This window comes from Eutrigla gurnardus, assembly GCF_963514095.1.
Source record: "Eutrigla gurnardus genome assembly, chromosome: 7".
Classification (NCBI taxonomy): domain Eukaryota; kingdom Metazoa; phylum Chordata; class Actinopteri; order Perciformes; family Triglidae; genus Eutrigla; species Eutrigla gurnardus.
In genome coordinates, this window is record NC_139921.1 from 20,225,539 (window position 1) to 20,245,076 (window position 19,538).

The 19,538-nt window shown below is 42.2% G+C and overlaps 1 protein-coding gene across 1 annotated transcript; it reads left to right on the forward strand.

Annotated features, from left to right (window-relative positions):
- The first annotated feature begins 578 nt into the window (after positions 1–578).
- htr1d (5-hydroxytryptamine (serotonin) receptor 1D, G protein-coupled) lies at positions 579–18,484 on the forward strand. Its single transcript, XM_084012949.1, has 3 exons — positions 579–844; positions 15,364–17,891; positions 17,992–18,484. The coding sequence occupies exon 2, from the start codon at positions 16,113–16,115 to the stop codon at positions 17,271–17,273; it is 1,161 nt and encodes a 386-aa protein (XP_083869075.1). The 5' UTR covers positions 579–844; positions 15,364–16,112; the 3' UTR covers positions 17,274–17,891; positions 17,992–18,484.
- The last annotated feature ends 1,054 nt before the right edge of the window (positions 18,485–19,538 follow it).

A 19,538-nucleotide genomic window follows, 5' to 3' on the forward strand; every position in this document is an offset into this window, starting at 1 on the left:
TTCTGTTAAAAAATATGAGTTGTGATATTGAGTTGATGGTGTGCTATGGGACCATCTTAAAATGCCAGGGGCCTCTGGTGTCCCTGCATCTGATCTTAGCTCTATACAGCAACGAGAAATGGAGTGTCGGAGACATCCACTGAATTACTTGGAAACACGCCTGTGTGGTTCCCGTCGATTAAATTCCCTGGCTGTGTGTGTGTGTGTGTGTGTGTGTGTGTGTGTGTGTGTGTGTGTGTGTGTGTGTGTGTGTGTGTGTGTGTGTGTGTGTGTGTGTGTGTGTGTGTGTGTGTGTATACCGTCTCTGCCGCGCAGCCAGTCCCACCAAATCCTTCCCAAACGCCGATTTGAATGCAACTTGTTGACGTCTCTCCCCCCGGAGCGGAGCGGATCGCATCCGTACCGGGAGTCTCTCCCAGGGGGGGAGGGAGGGGGGCTTAATTGTTGCTGGAGAAAACCCACAATGAGCTGCGCTTTGATGCATGAGATTGAGCTCCGGCGGCAGCACGCACTTTTTGTTTTGGTTTCTTTTTTTTTTTACACCTTTTTTTAACGCATTCTGGCGATTCAACTCCGGAACAAGACATTTATTTTGAAGGGGAATGTCATGAAATCAAGTCGCTCCAAGTTTTTTCGGGACAACTGAAATGACTTGTTTAACTGGCTTCAGACAGACAGACGCGCGCAGCCGGTGAGACGCGGAGCAATCCCAGCATCTCCTGAAGCCGTGCGCCGGTTTCCAGTCTGTATGTGCGCTTGTTTGTACTGGACGCTCGTAAATGGAGGACACCGCTGCTGGAATTCTCTGGTCGCATTTGTGTTGTCAAGACAAAGAAAAAACACGGTAAGTTTAACGATTTTTTAAATATATATATGATCTTATAGATATAAGCACCTCCTGTCCGCGTTTGTTCCCATTACGCAAGGACCCGAGAGCGCAGGACAGATGACATTCTTCCATGGCGATGGACTCAGAGCGCTGAGCCAAACAGCACAGGTTCAAATTGGCTACTTTTAGAAAGATCAAACAACTCTGAAGAGAATCTGAAAATAACCCCAAACAAGATATAGATGACACGAAGGACGAGGAGGTGACTAGACACACTAAATGGCTTCTTATGCGGACGCAACAAGAGCTTCGTGGATTTGAACGTGTTATAAAACAAGTCCACATGTATAAAACCAGCATGAAGCCCCAGTGTGCCAAAACTGATTTGCAGGGTGAGTAAACAGCTGGAGGATGCAGGAATTAATGTTATAATTTTTTTTTAAAAGCCACTTCATTTCTTCAAGGTCATCTAACAGCAGCTTAAAACAATTTTACAGAGCTGGTCATTATTCCTGATATCCATAAAATGAATGATAATATGAAGGTTAGGCGTTATCGTTTGAACCTGGGTCAACAGTTTAAGGCTTATTAGGCTGATGGCAGGTGAGGAGCTCATAGTGATGAAGCATTTTTTATTTCACCATAATGTTTTAACTCCAGTGTGATCCTTTAATATAACTTTGAATGTGAGAGGAGTCACGGGTTGACTACGGTGCACACATTAGATTAAAGTTGTTTGTCTCCGACTCCGGACAGTTGTGGCACACGCAGCTGGGTTCATTAAACAAATGTAGGGCAGGAGAGTGGAATTGCACGGTGATATTGGTTGTAGATAATACGCCATAAGGGCTTCTTAAAAAACATGTATGTTGTGTTAATGTGGCATCTGGCTGAATGAGCCGCTATGCAAATGAGTATGATAATATTCATGTTCTACTTGACTTTTGTTGCGGACGAGGATTATTCAAATCTTCAGAATTTTCTAGCACCCTTCTGTCTGATCATCTTCAAGAAAGGAATATAACTATTTGAATAACACGAGAAGATGTGTCTCTTGCCATCGGCAGCTGCTCACCAGGAGGAGCTGCAGGCATTAAGTCCATTTCAAGTTGGAGAAAATAAAATAGACCTGTCCTCTGTGCTCTTGAGCTTTTCAGGAACCAGCCTCTAGCTCTTCACAGAGAGTGTTGCATTTTATTTTTTCCTTTTTAGCTTTGAGTAGCTGACTGATGTGAGACATACTCAGCAGAATCAAAGGGAATCACCATCACAGTGCTCTGATGAGAAGTACCTTTCAGCACACAATGTACCTTCATTTCGCCGGGAGACTCGCACATGGAGTTTCCCCTCTCGCACTCACACCCTTTTTTTCTCCCCATCTTCTCTCTCTCTCTCTCTCACACACACGCACACACACACACACACACACACACACACACACACACACACACACACACTGTGACTGAAGACAGAAAATGTAATCGACAAGCCATTCAAATCAACTCCTATTCATACCATGCCATCCTCTCTCCCTCCATAATGATGATGACACTGCCTTTAATTATTAAGATACTGAAACATTATGATACTGTTGAATATGTAATTTACCCATACAGTTTTCTCCAATCATCTGGGGCACGGGGAGAGCACATCACAAAGAGGACTTGCTTGGAGCTCATTAGGCGAAGTGTAAAATTTGAGGTTTAATAATTAATGTCGGAAGAAGCAATTAATGTAGATGGGTTTTCAGGAGTCCAGCACATGTGTAGTTTTCTCTAATAACATCTTTTTACATGATGAGGATGTCGGGGCTCGCTTTCTCTCGCTCGCTCACTAGCCTGGGGTCAAACTGTTTTTTATTCCTGTAGGGAACTGCTAGATGTTATTCAGCGGGAACGGAAAACTTAACAGGCTTAGCAACAGTAACTACGGGGGGCGGGGCTTAGCTGACAGTCAATTGTAAAAATCATACTTTCCATCGCAGACATAAGGTCTACGTAGAGACTCCCCAATGAGAGCATCTTCTTTGTAATTCACAGACATATTCACAGCACGCACTCTTGTTTGCATGTTTGCTTGGGTCTCACAATGCATGATGGGAGTTTAATGTCACTGGAGGTATTTCACTTGCAGAGATGTATTAGAGTAACAGCTTTATTCCACGATTTCAACATTTGTACAAAAAAGTCAAGTTTTTTCAGGATCTGCACCAAGACACAACATGGCAAACACACTAAAAACACTTGAGCGAACTCAACAGTGTCATCACTACATTGTTTGCTCTGCAGACGTCTGTTTACAGTACTGTGCATCACGTGAGTTTGCTGAGTAGCAGCAGAGCAGATGGCGGGGCAGCGTCTGTGAAGAAGACTTTACTGTTCGACTGTAAAACACTCCTCATTACATCGCTTTGTAATCATGTGCCAAGAAGATGTCAACATTACATTAATGACCAGGAGACAGTGGAGGTGCAACGAGGAAGAGGAGCTGTACACTTACACTAGACTCTTTTTATTTTAATTTGCCCAAGCGCTGAAATGAGAGAGTTAACTATTGTCACACAAAACTGATTCCCGAAACTCAGTGAGAAGCTATCAGACAGCGTGACGGCAGGTCTCAGTGCAGCATTACTTACAATTCCCTCAGCTGCTATAATAGAAACTAATGCCGTATAGTTGCATAACATTACATAAGGCAAATGGATAAACTTGGCAAGCTGTAGCCGTTGCCCTTCGGATAAACGTAAGATAAACATGCACGAGGATTGAGAAGCCGCGGCATCAAACGCTGAAAGTGAACGGCACAGGAAGAACAAGTGGAGGAAATAATCATCACATAACACTAATCATCAGCGGCATCGAGAACAGGAACCAGTCGCCATCATCAGATATCCAACTGTGAGTCATGAAAACAGCAGCCAAACATGACCGAGGCCTAATATGGTCTTCAAAGAAACAAAAGCCCTAATCCCAGGGGACTAGAATTATGAGGACCTCGAGTGATTGGAACAATTGTGGAGGACGTCTGTGATCTCCATCCTGTGAGAATCTGCCATGTGCTACAGATCTCTCATGGGATGCCATACAAACAGTCACATTAATACGCATTTTAGTTTTTTGTGTGTTACTTAATGCCATCAAATTGTCGCAGTTCAGTTTGGGCAACAAAACCACCAAATAGTCACGGTTGTGCTTAAAATATGACCCTCTGTGTAAAATCTGTATGCGTACAACATAACATGAGTATGGAAAACATGTCACAAAGATTGAATCAAAGTTCAATCAGGAGAGACAAGTTAAAAGACGGGCTTGAAGATAAGAATTCCCTAGATAGAGAGATACTGTGTGTGTGGAGTCTTTGGCGATTAGTCATGCCAAGAGCCATATGAGGAATGAGCCGCCGACATTGGAGGTGAAGGTGGGGAAGAGCAGTAGCTGAAGATCTAAATGGATATGGTCTGGAGGGGGATGGAGGGGATGAGCCCACTTGAACGGACCAATTGGGAAGACTGGTTCTGATGAAAAGTGGAGTTGAATGGGGGGTGAACTGCATCGGACACACAAATGACAGTTGACAGCAGCAGAGAAAGTGATCGTTTTTAAAGCGTGATCATAAACGATTGGCTCTGGCGACCCCACTGCTCTTCTCCCAAGGGTTGTGTCAGATTATTATTTATGGGAGATTACTACACTGAAGTCTAGCTCTAACCCTAGAGCCCAGAAATACCAATCACAACATCCTGCGGTGCTATACAGTGGTGGCATCCTGCCAAAAACTAAGGATTATATGCATTATTTCGATTTTGGGTATTACTATAAATGTCTGAGGATTCCAATCATGATTTCCCAAATTCTAAACTGACATCTTTAAAATTCTTGTTTTGTCCGAACAGTCCAAAAGTTTGGATCAATGGCAAATACATTAGAGTTTTCCTTTTGGAAACCCAAAAATATGAGATTTTTAGAAAGAAAATTGCAGTTGAAAGAATCGTCAAACTCTTAGGTTTCATGTTGACTCTTACATGCACCGTAAAAGTGATTCATTTACTTGGATGCACAAGCACAGGTTTCCAGATATGAACATACTCCAAATAGAATTTAGAGTGGCACAGCTGGGACTCTTACTGGAAGGATACAAACAATTGCCAGCCCAGATTTATGCCCCATCTAGGGGGAGCCAGGGCATGACATGAAGCTGACTCTCAACCCTTCCCAAATCCCCAAGCAGCCACGGACACAGTTAATATAATTTATTGACACAATTCGAGATGGTCACATTAATGTATAATGGCTCAGGGTGGGCAAAGGCCCACAAAACAGACATAACCTTACTAATAAAGCCCCAAAATAAATAACGGGCCACCAATGACGGACTCGGGATTAACACATGTATGTTATAGCATTACTAAACAGAAATCAACTACGGCCATGGTCGTAACACCAGGCTCTATATGATGTACACTTCACTTCTTTCATCAAATCCTCTTGTCACACTCTATGCCGCTGTGTTTTCTCTTTACTCTGGAATTAAAGAAATCCATAACATTGAAACTGTATCAGTGGTAATCCCATCGGATTTACGGGCAGGATTATTCGCGTGGAATTGGACTCGGTGTGAGAAAGCTGTCTTTCTCTCCCAAAATAAAATCCCCTTCTCTCTCTTCATCATTATTTTCTACACCATTGTTTCAGCAGAGAGGGGACAATCAGCATTGTTATTGTCTCGGGGAAATGTTAATCACGCTTTGTTTTTATTCTGGATGATTTTAACCTCAGAGCACTTGGTGATTTTTGTTTTACTTGATCTAATTTGTGTTGCATTCCTCAATTCTTTTCCTTTTACTCCTTTTCCTCACACTATCTATCACCTAGCCTTGTGTTTGTTCATTGCCCTATCCCTCCATCTCTGACTAATATACAGTCATGCTGCCCATGTGATTAGCGCTGAATCCTAAGATCGGGACCTTCAGATGAATGTTGTTATTATAGATCATGACAATCAATTACCATGAGAGTGACAGCCCCTCCACTCACTCTCACAGCAGCTGTGCCACTCGGGCCATTAGTGGTCAGTGTTTCAAGATTGGCTACTTGTTGAAAGATGCCTGTTTCCATTACGGTACTTAAAGCCAGTGACTGGAGGTAGCTGTCTCGCCTTATCCGGGAGTCTGTAATCTGTTGACTGAAAGCTTGTTGGGAGGAATGTTGGAGAAGTGGAAAATACCACAGGGCAGTAAAATACAAAAGGATGCAATCAATACCTGTCCTGTAGCACATTTTCACAGTTTTATTTGAGCCACAGAACACCATCTACTGTACATTTTCATGTTGGAACTTTCACTTTAGGAATATATAAAACAGAATTATTATTCCACTACCAAGCAAGATTTAAGACAAAGACAACAGATTTGTTAAGAGGCACATTCAAGCGATTTAGAAGAACATGTCGTTTGTATTCAACAATTTTAAGAGTATCCATTGTTGTCCTCTGAAGCATCCGTCAGTGTAGCATCGCCTCCTGAAGGCTGTAGTATCATCTCCTTTAATATCTCTGACTGCGATGTGACCATCTCTCCTGACTATTAGTCACAGACTAATCATGTTAAGTTCTGTCACAGTATATAGCTCTAATCTGGTAACGCGTCAATCACAGCTGTGTAAATGTGTTGGTTTTAGATCACTGCTTTCCAAAATCAGCTTTTAAAGCTCTGCAATATGAATCTTTGGTCAAATGTTTATGAATGAAGCTTGCCCGTACACAAAGCGATGAATACAATGATTCAAGAATTATAGTTTTCATTTTGGAGAGGAATGTTTGAGCTTTGAACAAAGCAAGTACATCATGTAAAATTCATCTGTAATAAGGATGCACTGAGTTACGGTGTTTATACGCGTTTTTAAATATTTAGATACGGTTGAAATGTTCACATTTGATTCGCAGTATTGAGCGAAGCCAATATGAGGTGGAGTTTGTTATCGTTTGTTTTGAAATTCCAACTCTGCACAGTTTTGTTATACACATTAGCATATAACACAGAGGCTTCAATTATTTTTCAGACAATCCTTCCGAACACAAAGTGAAAAGTGCCGTCATTTTTTAAAGTAGTTTGTTTTGTTAACTGACATCCCTTTGTTTTCTGTCAGAGACCAAATTCAGAGATGAAATGTCAGAGTTTCTACCCTCTTTACTTACAAATGAGCTTCCACACAATTTGTCTGGAGATATGCCTTAATTGACAATACACTGTTTCCATGAAAGTTGTCAGCTGTTTGTGATGTGTGGATTGATACTGAAATATCGATACTTCCGATTCCAAAAAATGGATGTTCTAGAATTGATTCTCAATTAACATCCAACTTTTCAGTTGTTTTTCTTGAAAGATAATGCTTCATAATTAAACAATAAGAATGAGTAGTCTGATGTCTATAATTTCAAATACGTTTGATGTTGATTTTCCAAACACATTAACATTTGTACAAAGTATTGGTATCGGATCAGTACCATTGATACCAGCATGAATTTTACTTAGTATCGGACCAGAAAGAAAGTCAGTGGTATCGCACATCACTAGTCTGTGGAGGACTCACCAACTAGACTTGACTGTCCAAAACTAATTAAACATACACGTCACATTCATTTTATAATACGAAAACTCATAGTTTTCATGTTTCAAATAAACTCGAACAAACCATTAACACTTTTCCCCCCTTAAAGGTGTGTAGTTTTACATTTCTGAACCATGTCAGAAAGATGTGTATTTGCTTTAAATGCACTTTAAATGAGGCATATAAATGTGGTTCTACAACAGTGTCTCTAAACTTTCTAAATAATTCAAGTTGTTTGAGAGCTTCTTCGCATATTCTGTTAAATGCTTGGTTATTTTATATTGTTTACCACAACCCCAGTTTTAATTGAATGCCTGGAGCTATAGTCGCCATGTTTACGGTGCACACAAATAACCAGATAAACAGTGTGTGTCCTTGGCACACACCACACAGTGGGTTGATAAGATTGTGCACAAGATCAAATCAGCCCACATGTGAACATCTCTGCTGAGATCATTCTACACCGGATCATCTGCTTGCTGTAGCTACAAAACAATCTCTCACCGCTGCAGTGCATCATGCACAAAACAACATGCACAACATGCACAGGGCTCAATTCGTGGTCCAATTTCAGTGTACATGCTAAACCTTGGTCACGCCAATCACCTTTTACTTCACCGCCAAACCAACACTCCGGTAAAAGTCTCGTCTCTGCATTACTATTGTACGTCTGACTTCTGTGGATCATGAGAGTAACATTGCAACTTTCCAACTAAATCCCTGAAAATGTCTCTCTTTAGTGCATAATTTTCCCATATGACAAAACGTCATTGTCATTTACATTTCAAGGGATTTTCTTAGCATAGACTGGCCAGGGTGGGTCAAACAAATACGGGACTTTCACCCAGGAGTCTGCTGCTCGTGTCCTGTGTGAAACCAAAATTCTGTTTTGACTTGTTTTAATTAACATCCATTACCTAAATAGCGTAGCATGTTTAATTTAAGTTAAACCATGATGTTTTTACTAACCATAACCAAGTCGTTTTGTGACACATTTGTTGCGACCACGGCAACCACGTGTTGAGAATTCTGCAGATTCAGATTGAGATGGTGATGGCCAAAACCATAGTCCATAAACAAGTGGGTGATGTCATGTTGACTATGTTCTTGCAGTCTATGTTTAGGTTAGACTACCTGAATACTTTAATAAAACAGAAGGATAAAGAAAGAAAGAGAATGCATGAGTGTGCATGCATATTTGATAAGACGTAGTTCTGTGGCTCAACAGTGATGCTCTGGAAACTACAATTCCCAATGCAAGATGTATCATGAATTCCTCTTGACTCTAATTAATTAAGTCGCTATGATTTTGATGTGGTGAGTTTTCGCTTAATAGATTCAGTTACTTCATACATTAGTTGATACAAAACTAATAGCTGGAGTTTAATCTTATTTGCTTAGCCTCTCTGAAAGCTCCATCTACAACGCTGATGTGTCTACAGCGCTTCCTCTCCTCCACCAGTGTTCGCTCTGTGTCTTCATATAAAATGCTTTGTTGGCAGGAGAGCAGCCGTTGTACATGGCTGCCTCCTTCTCAGTATATTTCCCCAAAAATGTTGGCTTAATTGTTATGATTTTAATTAATTTGCTATGCAATTCAAATCAATGTTGCAGTAACAAACAGTGTTGAAAAAGTGGGGGGGGGGGATGGGAAATCATTAACACTTCTGTAGTCATGAATTCCTCTCAAAAAGTTTATTTGCTTAGTTTTCCTTTTGTAAATGTGAGTTAGACAATATATTCAATACTCCGGCTTAAGTTGTTGCCAACAGAATTTCATTCCAATACAAATTGTTAATTAAGTTTCGATATGTTTAGATCTTTTGTTATGAGCTTGTGCAATAGTTTGACATATGATTATTTAAATGGTTGAGTTGCTGAGTTGGGACTTGTTGGAGGCGATTCAGTGCCTGTGAGTCAGCAATGTCTGTGAAGATGACAGTGGGGGGACAGAAACTTTTCCGGTTGTAAGTGTGTGTTTGCAAACAATTTGCTTTGTTAAAGTTCAGATTTCATTGTATTTGTGCTGACAACAGTGGATGGAAGCGAAATTAGTTTATGTGGTGGGGGGGAAGAATCAATGTATCGTACTGGAGCAATTCCGCCAATTTCGCAATAAATAATGCAAGGATGAAAGAAGTTGGAAGCTCTCACGAATGATAGATCGACTGCTTCATTCTGCGTCAACTCCTGTGTTCCTGCGTAAGATCACAGGAGGGAGGGACTACCTTAAATGTAGCTTTTTGTTTTGTTTATACATACTTAGCACTAACACTGTTCTGACCTGCAGCTCTTTTATCATCACCCCAGATTCAAACCAGATCCTCATTTGTCCTGTCTGTTTCTCTCTCTCTCTCTCTCTCTCTCTCTCTCTCTCTCTCTCACACACACACACACACACACACACACACACACACACACACACACACATTTACACAGAGCCGGCTGTGTCAGATAAGCTCTGCAGTAGCTCATCCAAGGCCCTCCCTCTCTCAATGAAGGGCCTCTCAGGTGTCCCTAGATTTGCACTGGACGTGCTCTTTCTTTCTTTCTTTCTTTCTTTCTTTCTTTCTTTCCAAGGGTCATGAACACACAGCACTTTGGAGTGATGTAAAAAAATAAAAAAAAAACACTGGTGGCAAGGTTTTCTTTGCAGCAGGAGGTCGATAAAGTTTATTCTAGACAGAAAATATGTGAAACATGCATTTGAAACTGTTTTCCCATGCTGCTGTGTAACCTGTTAATAAACGGACAAATCATAATTGTCATTCTAAAAGGCTAAATCTGTTCTCCGTCGGCTTACCGGAGAGCTGAGATTATCCTTCCCAGCCGCGATAATGAGTCGTGAGGTTTGTACCCAGAGGTTTTGGGTCTAACTTCAGCTCCCTCACACCCTCTTTGCAATTAATTTGTCAGCACAGGAATCAGTCACCATAAATCCAAATGAACCTGTGAAGCTCCTTCACTGTCCTCCACTCCACCAGTTCCTGTGAGGATTTATCGTGGGGTATTTTATATGCACCTGTGCTTACATGTATGTGTGCGTGCGTAGGTGGATTGCTGGAGGGTGGTGCAGATGGCGCATGCATGTGCAATCGTACATGTGCACACGTGCGGCCCACGCAGCTCGAAACGAAACACCTACTCTCCACGCTCCCGGGCAGCTGCAAAGAACAGAGATAAACCCCTCGAGCCCTTGAGAAATAATGCGATTTCATTTGCTGCTTCCTGAATTGTAGTATGGCAATGTTGCAATTCATGCACGCCAGTCATTCATGAAATGGATTTCTAGCCTTCTGCATAGCATACTGCTGTTGTTGCTTTGTTTGATTTGGATTGTATGCACTTTAACCTTTAGGCTGCACTTTGATAGATATCACTTCTGAAGTCATGTTGACTGTTCAAACATTCCTACTAATCAATATTTTATCCTTTCACTTTCCCCACACAAGATGCAGCCCAGCTATTTATAATTCAGCATCTGCATTGTCCCAAGCAAGCTGCTGTGTAAAAAATGTATTTGTGTTCTGATTTCAATTCATCCAAAGTGTAAAATTAAACATTGAGGGCGAACGTATTAACGGCAGAATGGTGCATCCCTTTAAGTCTTGCTGCGGTAAGAAAATTGTGGGACGGCATTATCTCCTTTCCTTTCATAAACGGTGGCCACGTGTTCCCTATGGAACATATATAAGGAGATAAGAAAGGAAGCACTGAAGCACGTTTCCTTCTCATTTAGATAGCCCAACCAGCTGTTATCATTGCTACCACTTAGTTAGGAACATTCCTGTGCAAAAAAAAGACTATTGAGCCACACCCAAGGAGATAGGCAGCTTGTATGTAGCCTGAGAGGCGAAACCCAGGGCAATAAAAAACACTTTTTTTTCATTTTAGGGTAAATTCAGTGCACAAATGGCAATGTTGGGGTCCAAAACCTTTAAAAGTGCCCTGGTTTCAGGCTGATCTGGTTAAAACATAATTCACAACATGATTCTTAGTGAAGCTGCAATAGTCTGCTCCCATGACTCCTCCCATGTCAGGATTCTTCCATTTGCCGCATCCTCAATCCCCACCCTCCCTCTCGATGTAAACTTCCTGACCCACAGAAACAGTGCATCCATGCTCACCTACCATTTAGTGCACGCTTGAGGAAACACCAGACATTAGCTGACAGCGGCGGCAGCAGTGGCCCTCCCTCCTATGAACTAAATCAATTAGCCTATCTCCAGTGGGGCTGTGCAGTGTTTGCAGGCCTGCTGGGTTCACAGGGTATTACCGTTCCACCCAGACCAACAAACAGGCTGCCGCACACGCCGCAGCATCTGCTTGGAATCGGGCCCAAGCCTGAAAGGAATGAATTGGATTTGCAGTGAATGGGTGTCTGATGCAATGAGGATGACTGGGCAGGGAAGCGTTATTGTATACAGCTCCAGTCCTGCTCTTCATGAACAAACTTTAACATTTTTGTATTTTTTTGTATTTTTTTGTATTTTTTTCGTGATCTTACTTTGTTAAACCCACTTTTTAAAACCTGTTTTTCTTGTTTCAAGGATGATAAATCTCACCTCATTGGGCTGAGAGATGCCTCCCCAGATTAGATCTTCAATCTCAAAGCCAGATGTGGAAGCTCATATATTTCATACAAAACAGTCGGCCCAATTTAGCCGAGGCCTGTTCTTGATTGAAAATCTTTTTCCTCTCATCCATTCATTACAAAACCTCATTACCTCATTGTACTGTAAACCAGACCCTTAGGAGATAAGCCTTGTGCTCCACTTATGAGCTTTGATTTGTAAACAGATAAGCCATTGAGCCGTCCATCAAACATGCTACTGTACAGACAACCGAATGAATGAGTCGATGCTGTCCGCGGCAATCTTCTCCTTTAGCTCGCGGTGGGACGCGTTGAACATGACAACACTGTGACTGAACATTATTACCCAGTGCTCACTTATCAATCTCTTCTCTGCTGTTGCAATGAAGCGTGACTTTAATGCTTCACCCATCAGTAGTTTCAGCGACCTGTAATACAGGTGCATGTCATGTTCTCTTTTTGCAACACATGCAAGACAAAAAATCTTCAGCGCTAGAGCAATGTTTTAAAGGGGCACTCCCTAATTTACGCAAGAAGTTCAGTTTAATTCAGGGGCAACATGCAGGGTCTGAAAAGTGAAGCCAATTCAAAAGTGCCTGAAACCTGCATTATTTCTAATAGCCAGCAGGGGGAGACTCCTCTGTTTGCAAAAAGTGGTCTGCTTGTATAGAAACCTATGAGAAAATGTTCTTAAACGTTGGTTTCAAGTCTTCTTCAATACAGCATGATTTTCATTAAAGTAAAGTATGGTCATTTAGAGTCAAATAGACGATAAAGCAGGGTATGATTTGGGGCGTGGCTACCTTGTGATTGACAGGTCACTCCCATGGCGTTGTCCGGTCTGGGAGTGATTTCATCCTGCGAATAAAATCCTTTTTACAGTGTGTTTTCACAGACTTCAAAACCATAGTCCACAAACCAACGGGTGACATCACCGCAAGTACGTCAACTTATTATATACAAGCTGTGGGATGAAAAATAGTTGTGTAACGTCTTTGTGGTTCTGGAGAGAAAGTCTGAGGAAATAACCACCATGCTGATATTGCAATGTCACCGGTGTTGAGCTACACAATGAGCTACAAGAGAAACGGCTCAGGGAACAAACAGATCATTATGTTTATTATTCAAGCACTTATTGGCATTTAGAAACCTCAGCCTTCCTGGTAATACGCCTACAAAAAGAAAACTCTAAACACCAGTTAACTGCTTCCCCATTCTTTCAACAAACAGAGCTTGAAGGAACTCAATCCTTAATATCAACCTCCTTTGCTTTTTAAATTGCAAAGTACTTGACCTGGTAATTGGACACATTTACAGAGCAGTGCAGGACTGATGCACACGGTTTAGGAAAGAGCAGTGGATACTCACAAAGACTGTGTAATCATAACACTAACGACAAAGAGCTGCGATGTTCTGCAGCATTAAAAATCATACAAGCTGCAGACAGGCGCTCCGACCATTGTTCACCGTCGACATTCAGCACGCGTTTGTCTCTGTGGATACCATCAGATCTCTGTGCCCTTTTTTACTGTTGAACAGTAAGTACGTGTCTTTGTTGGAGGGCAGCCAGCCGACCACCCTCGAGGTCATTTGAATGTCATGGTGCTGGACAAAGCAGAGGCAAAGCATATGCTTATATATGCTGGATATACTGTTGTGTATTTGCTTTTGTTGGTTCTCTATCAGCTGTAGAGCCTTAATGAGAGCGAGAATGGATGTTGACTCTCAGTCTTGTTCACTTTTGAAATTGAAAAAAGAGGCACATCCCTCATCTACTGAGGACACTCATTAATTTTCACTCTGAAAATATTTCTTCTGCTATTTTTCAGTGACTCTACAAATCATCATGACAGGGAGCAAAGATTTGACATAAAGTACACACACTTCTCTATCTTGGTTTATGTTAAAGCCCAGAAAATAGTCTTAATGACTGTGCTAAACTGAGGCGGTTCTCATCTACTGTTTAATAAGCATATTTATTGTCACAGCTGAAGCGCTATAATGCCCCTCAAGAGCCCAGCTGCCAGTCAACACGTAGTTAATGGAGGTGATTTGCAGAGTTGTATCAGGAAGGCTCTGAAATCAGTCTTGACACTCTTAATATGCTAGCAGAAGGGTGTGTTGACTGTGAAAAAACAAACATTTGCAATCAGTGTGGCAAATACCATCGCTTGTTTTTGTCAGCTTCGCTCCTAAATGCAACGTCACTCGTTGATGCAATATAAAATAATCCTACAAAATAATCAACAACCACACAAACCTCATTCCAATAATCAAATCTTGTCTCTCCTTCACCCAGTCCTTATTTTACAACTTGGTCACTTTGGCTTTCGTAATGCACATTATTTTGAATAGCATTGACGTATTCAAGAGACAAGTGCCAGTTCATTACGGTTTATTTTTCTGTCAGTCTCGGGAGGATTTGCTTTGTGGGTTGTGATACAAGTGATTTAAGCAGTCAGAACTTATGGGTCCATTAAATGTGTCACTTAGCATATCCTTTTTTTTTAAATCTTACTTCGTTCCTCTGAATTATAAGTGGTCACTACCCATGCTGCCGAGCTTAAATAATAAATGAAAGCAAACTTTACATATGGATGGAAAGCTGGAGGGAGGAAAATTCTGTGCTGATTAACGGTCCTCGTCTCCAAGGACAACTCTTGACTTCTAGCTGCATCTCTTTCCTTGTACTTAAAAGTCAATCAGCTCCACCATCCCGAGATCGATTTCTGTTACCTGAAGGCAACGTGGTCAGTGTCTCTTTGTATTTCTGAGCACTAACAACATGCGTCACAAGTCCAAAGGTCTATCTGGGTTCAACCATGACTGGGCTTTGTTTGGTTTCGACAAAAATGTATTTTAAAAATTGAATAAATACACTTTTTTCTCCTTTTAAAAAGAGAGTTTTGGAGATGACCATTTTTAATGAGAGAAGAAGCAGGGAATGATGTGGTGTTATATATATTACGTGGGGTCCCTCATAGATGAACTGTGAACTATTATTTTAGGAAAGGCAGTTGCTATGGAAGAGCATATTAATTATTATATAGTATTAACTGCTTTTATGTTTGGTCAAATGTTTTATATTTGGAGATTTAAGTCTTACAACAAATGTAATATATCAATGACTGGAGGTGTGGGTGTGAAGTCCACATATCGAGTCATAATGCTTCATTTACAGGTCGAGGTGGAATTTACCGATTGTTATTTCCCCTTGTGTGTGGGATTTGTCATGTAGGAGGTGTGTTTGTGTATGCATGTGTTCCTTGGGGGTTGATAAGGTCGAATATAACTAATCTTCTTTTATATTTTCCCCTCTCATTTGTCTCACCTAGGATGAACGTGCAGAGGAAGCTTCATAACAAAAACTGAGCTGTTTGGACACTACAGCCACAAGACAGACGAGGAGAAACTCACACGCCTGCATTTAACACCAGGAACCTGAAGAAAGTTTTATGTAATCGCTGCATTTCAGCAAACAAAACCGCAATAAAGCGCCATGGATATCACACAATTACGCGCTGGATGACACGACTCGTCGTGTAATGTTCTGGCTTCCCGGTGTCATCAAAGAAACGAGGCGCATCCAAGTTTCCGTACAAACCTCAATTTAGAAGGCCTCCCGCAGACGTGAGAACAACAGGAGCGAACCTTGTGTGTCCGTCGTCAGCATCTTCCTACATGCAGCTTCCCGCTTCACATCACTGGAAAGGAGGAGCCCGTTAAAGCATTTGCTATTGAGGAAGGTGTTGTGCCAGCTTGCACCTGATTGGAGATGAGATAAGGGCATTGGGAAGACGGAAAAAAGGAGTGCCTGTCTGAATATAAACAAGGATTCGTCTCTCCTGCAGCTACACCAGTGAAGCGAATCAATATCAGAGAGGCGAAATGGACAAATTTGCCGGCTTCAATTACAGGAGCATTAGTCTTGGATGGGATTAGAAGGTTGCTGAAGGTTGATATGAATTCGCCTTGCAACACAAGGCATATTGCAATGTGAAGCTAGGAGGATAAAAGACGAGCTTCTGATGCGATGAATCTGTTTTGAACCTCGGAGAACCGTTTTAAAAGGAGCAGAGGCAGGATGGAGCTGGATAACAGCTCCCTGGACTACTTTACCAGCAACTTCACAGAGACTCCCGACACCGTTACACCTCCGCCATGGAGCGAGGCCACGCTACTCGGCCTCCAGATCTCCCTGTCCGCACTGTTGGCCCTCGTCACCCTGGCTACTGTGCTCTCAAACGCCTTCGTCATCGCCACCATCTTTCTAACCCGGAAGCTCCACACGCCTGCCAACTTCCTGATCGGCTCCCTCGCCGTCACAGACCTGCTGGTGTCTATTTTAGTCATGCCGATCAGCATCGTCTACACCGTCAGCAAGACCTGGTCCCTGGGGCAGATAGTCTGTGACATCTGGCTGTCGTCTGACATCACGTTCTGCACGGCCTCCATCTTGCACCTGTGCGTGATCGCACTGGACCGCTACTGGGCCATCACGGACGCCCTGGAGTACACGAAGCGCCGCACCATGCGCCGGGCGGCCATCATGATCGGCGTGGTGTGGGTGATCTCCATATCGATTTCCATGCCTCCACTTTTCTGGCGGCAAGCCAAGGCCCACGAGGAGCTGACAGACTGCATGGTGAACACGGACCAGATCTCTTACACCCTATACTCCACCTTCGGCGCCTTCTACGTCCCCACCGTGCTCCTCATCATCCTCTACGGACGGATCTATGTTGCCGCCCGCTCCCGGATCTTCAAGACGCCGTCGTGCTCGGGGAAACGTTTCACCACAGCGCAGCTCATCCAGACCTCGGCGGGCTCCTCTCTCTGTTCTCTTAATTCTGCCTCCAACCAGGAAGCACACCTGCACTCTCTTAATGCGGGAGGTGGAGGAGGAGGAGGAGAGGGAGGCACCCCTCTGTTCATGAATAGTGTGAAAGTGAAGCTGGCAGACAGCGTGCTGGAGAGGAAGCGTCTGTGTGCGGCCCGGGAGAGGAAAGCGACCAAGACACTGGGCATCATCCTGGGTGCTTTTATTGTGTGTTGGCTCCCGTTCTTTGTGGGCACGCTCGTCTTGGCAATATGCAAAGAGTGCTGGTTCGATCCGGTGCTTTTTGATATATTTACCTGGCTCGGATACCTGAACTCCCTCATCAATCCTGTCATCTACACCGCATTCAATGATGAGTTCAAACAAGCTTTCCAGAAACTCATGAAACTCAGACGATGCTCGTGAAATGATAAGAAAAAACGTGTTAAAACTGACGCCTCCTGTAAAACAGGGAGCGAGAAAGGCAAAGAGCAAGCGGCAAACATGACAAGAATGATAATGGAAGTACTGAAGCTTAAATGTACTGTGTTGTAAACACATGCTAATTGTGATATGTTTTTTTCTTTTTATATCAATCAGCTCTGTGCCATAGCTCTTTAGATATTCTTCATATTGACTCATGCATGCATGCTAAAAAATAAAAGAGAAAAACATAAGCGCCAAGAACTGTGGAACTCATCTTAAAAAGATAAAGGAAGAAGACTGCCAGACGCTGCTGATATGTTCTTGGACAGAAGCAGGTATTAATAAATAAGGTGTGGTGTAACTGTATGGGAAAAAAACAAACAAACTCAGAGACACTGGATTCAATTCAGCGGAAATGAAAAGCCATGAAATGTTGTCTTAATCTCGGTGTCATACTGTATGCTGCTGCTCCCATATAATGTTTCTGTGGTACAGTAAAGTACTTTAAAACTATCAAACTACAGAGATTCGGTGTATGTTGCCATATGGACAATTATGTTTGAAAGTGGTGTACGTGTGTGTGTGTGTGTGTGTGTGTGTGTGTGTGTGTGTGTGTGTGTGTGTGTGTGTGTGTGTGTGTGTGTGTGTGTGTGTGTGTGTGTGTGTGTGTGTGTGTGTGTGTGTGTGTGTGTGTGTGTGTGTGTGTGTGTGTGTTAAGTACAGGTACTTTTCTGTAATATATGCGTGTTTGAGGAAGGGAGGACTGTCAAGTGTTTGACATTTATACATGCTATTCTCCAGCGAGGCGAGGCTCGACGCTACGGAGACAGAAATGGAAACAACATTTTTTCACCGTGCCTCTGAATTTTAAGTAACAGCCAATACCATAGCAACAAATAAACCCTTACAGAAATGACGTCGTATGCTCCAGCATATAAAAAGTACAAGGCAAGAGCAAATGATCAGAGTCCCGGCCTACGGGGGCCAAATTGAGAAAATGTGTGAGTAATTTAATGTGATTGTTTGGAATTCAAGTGTGACAAAAATGACGTGAGAATAATTATATTATAATGTCAATGTTTCTGATAGTGTCTTCATTACGCTGATGTTAATTGGAGCTTACAAATGCAAAACATGTCTATGAGAGATGGAACTGAATGTTGACTGTAAAATGAACCTGATAATTTGATAAAGACACAAAAGATGCATCATTGACACAATGAAATGACAAACAAAGAAATACAAACTTCAATAATATGCAAAAATGCAGTTGTGATGAATGACAAAGCTCATTTAAAGTATCAGATCAGACATTGTACACATCAAATTTACACTCCTGTCCTGTTTTAGTGTCACACATCGACATGTAAACACATTGAAAACCACAGAAATGATTCTATTTATTTTGTCAGGTGCAACGATTCATCCACCCTTGTGTATATGCAGCGGTAACAACAATGACTTAGCACCTTAATGTGAGGGTTTTTTTACATCACATATAAACAGCAACATTCAATGTGAAATTAACTTTCTACAACAATCCACTCCATCCGTTATTGTCAGGCAAGATGAATGGTCCATTGGCAGCAAGAAGCTGTTATGCTAGCATGAAAGCTGTGGTTTTATGTGTGACAAGTAAAAAAAATAGGAAATATGAAAGACAGCTTCCTGATGTCACACATGAGCTTTGCTTCTGTGTGGAGTTTGCATGTTCTTCCTGTGTCAGCGTGGGTTCTCTTCAGGTTCTCCAGCTTCCTCCCACAGTCCAAAGACATGCAGGTTAAGGTTCATTGATGACTCTAAATATCCCGTAGGTGTGAATGTGAGAGTGAATGGTTGTCTGTCTCTCCATGTCAGCCCTGTGATAGTCCGGCGACCTGTCCAGGATGTTCCCTCCCTTCACCTAATGTCAGCTGGGATCCGCTCCAGACCTCCTCTTTGTGATGATGACGTGACTGAAAAGAAATAAAATCACTTCCGTTTGGAGAAGAGATGCACTATAGTCTCGATGTCTTTGCAAGTGACTCAAGCGAGACCATAGAGTGACCTAATGGACCTTCTCTTGTTTCTGCCACCAATTCTCTCAGAGTGCTTGCTACATGCATGTATACATACATGTATACATGCATACAAACATGAGTCCCTGTAACTCTCTCTCCACTGGTCTGAAACTGCTTGGCTGGATGAACCGGTGGAGTGGACATTCTTTGAGATTCAGTCCACAGGAAATAGAACTGGAGACCAGCATAGCCACTTACAGTCAAT

Coding starts and splice junctions, on each gene's coding strand:
- htr1d (XM_084012949.1), top strand. CDS start 16,113: ATGGAGCTGGATAACAGCTCCCTGGACTACTTTACCAGCAACTTCACA.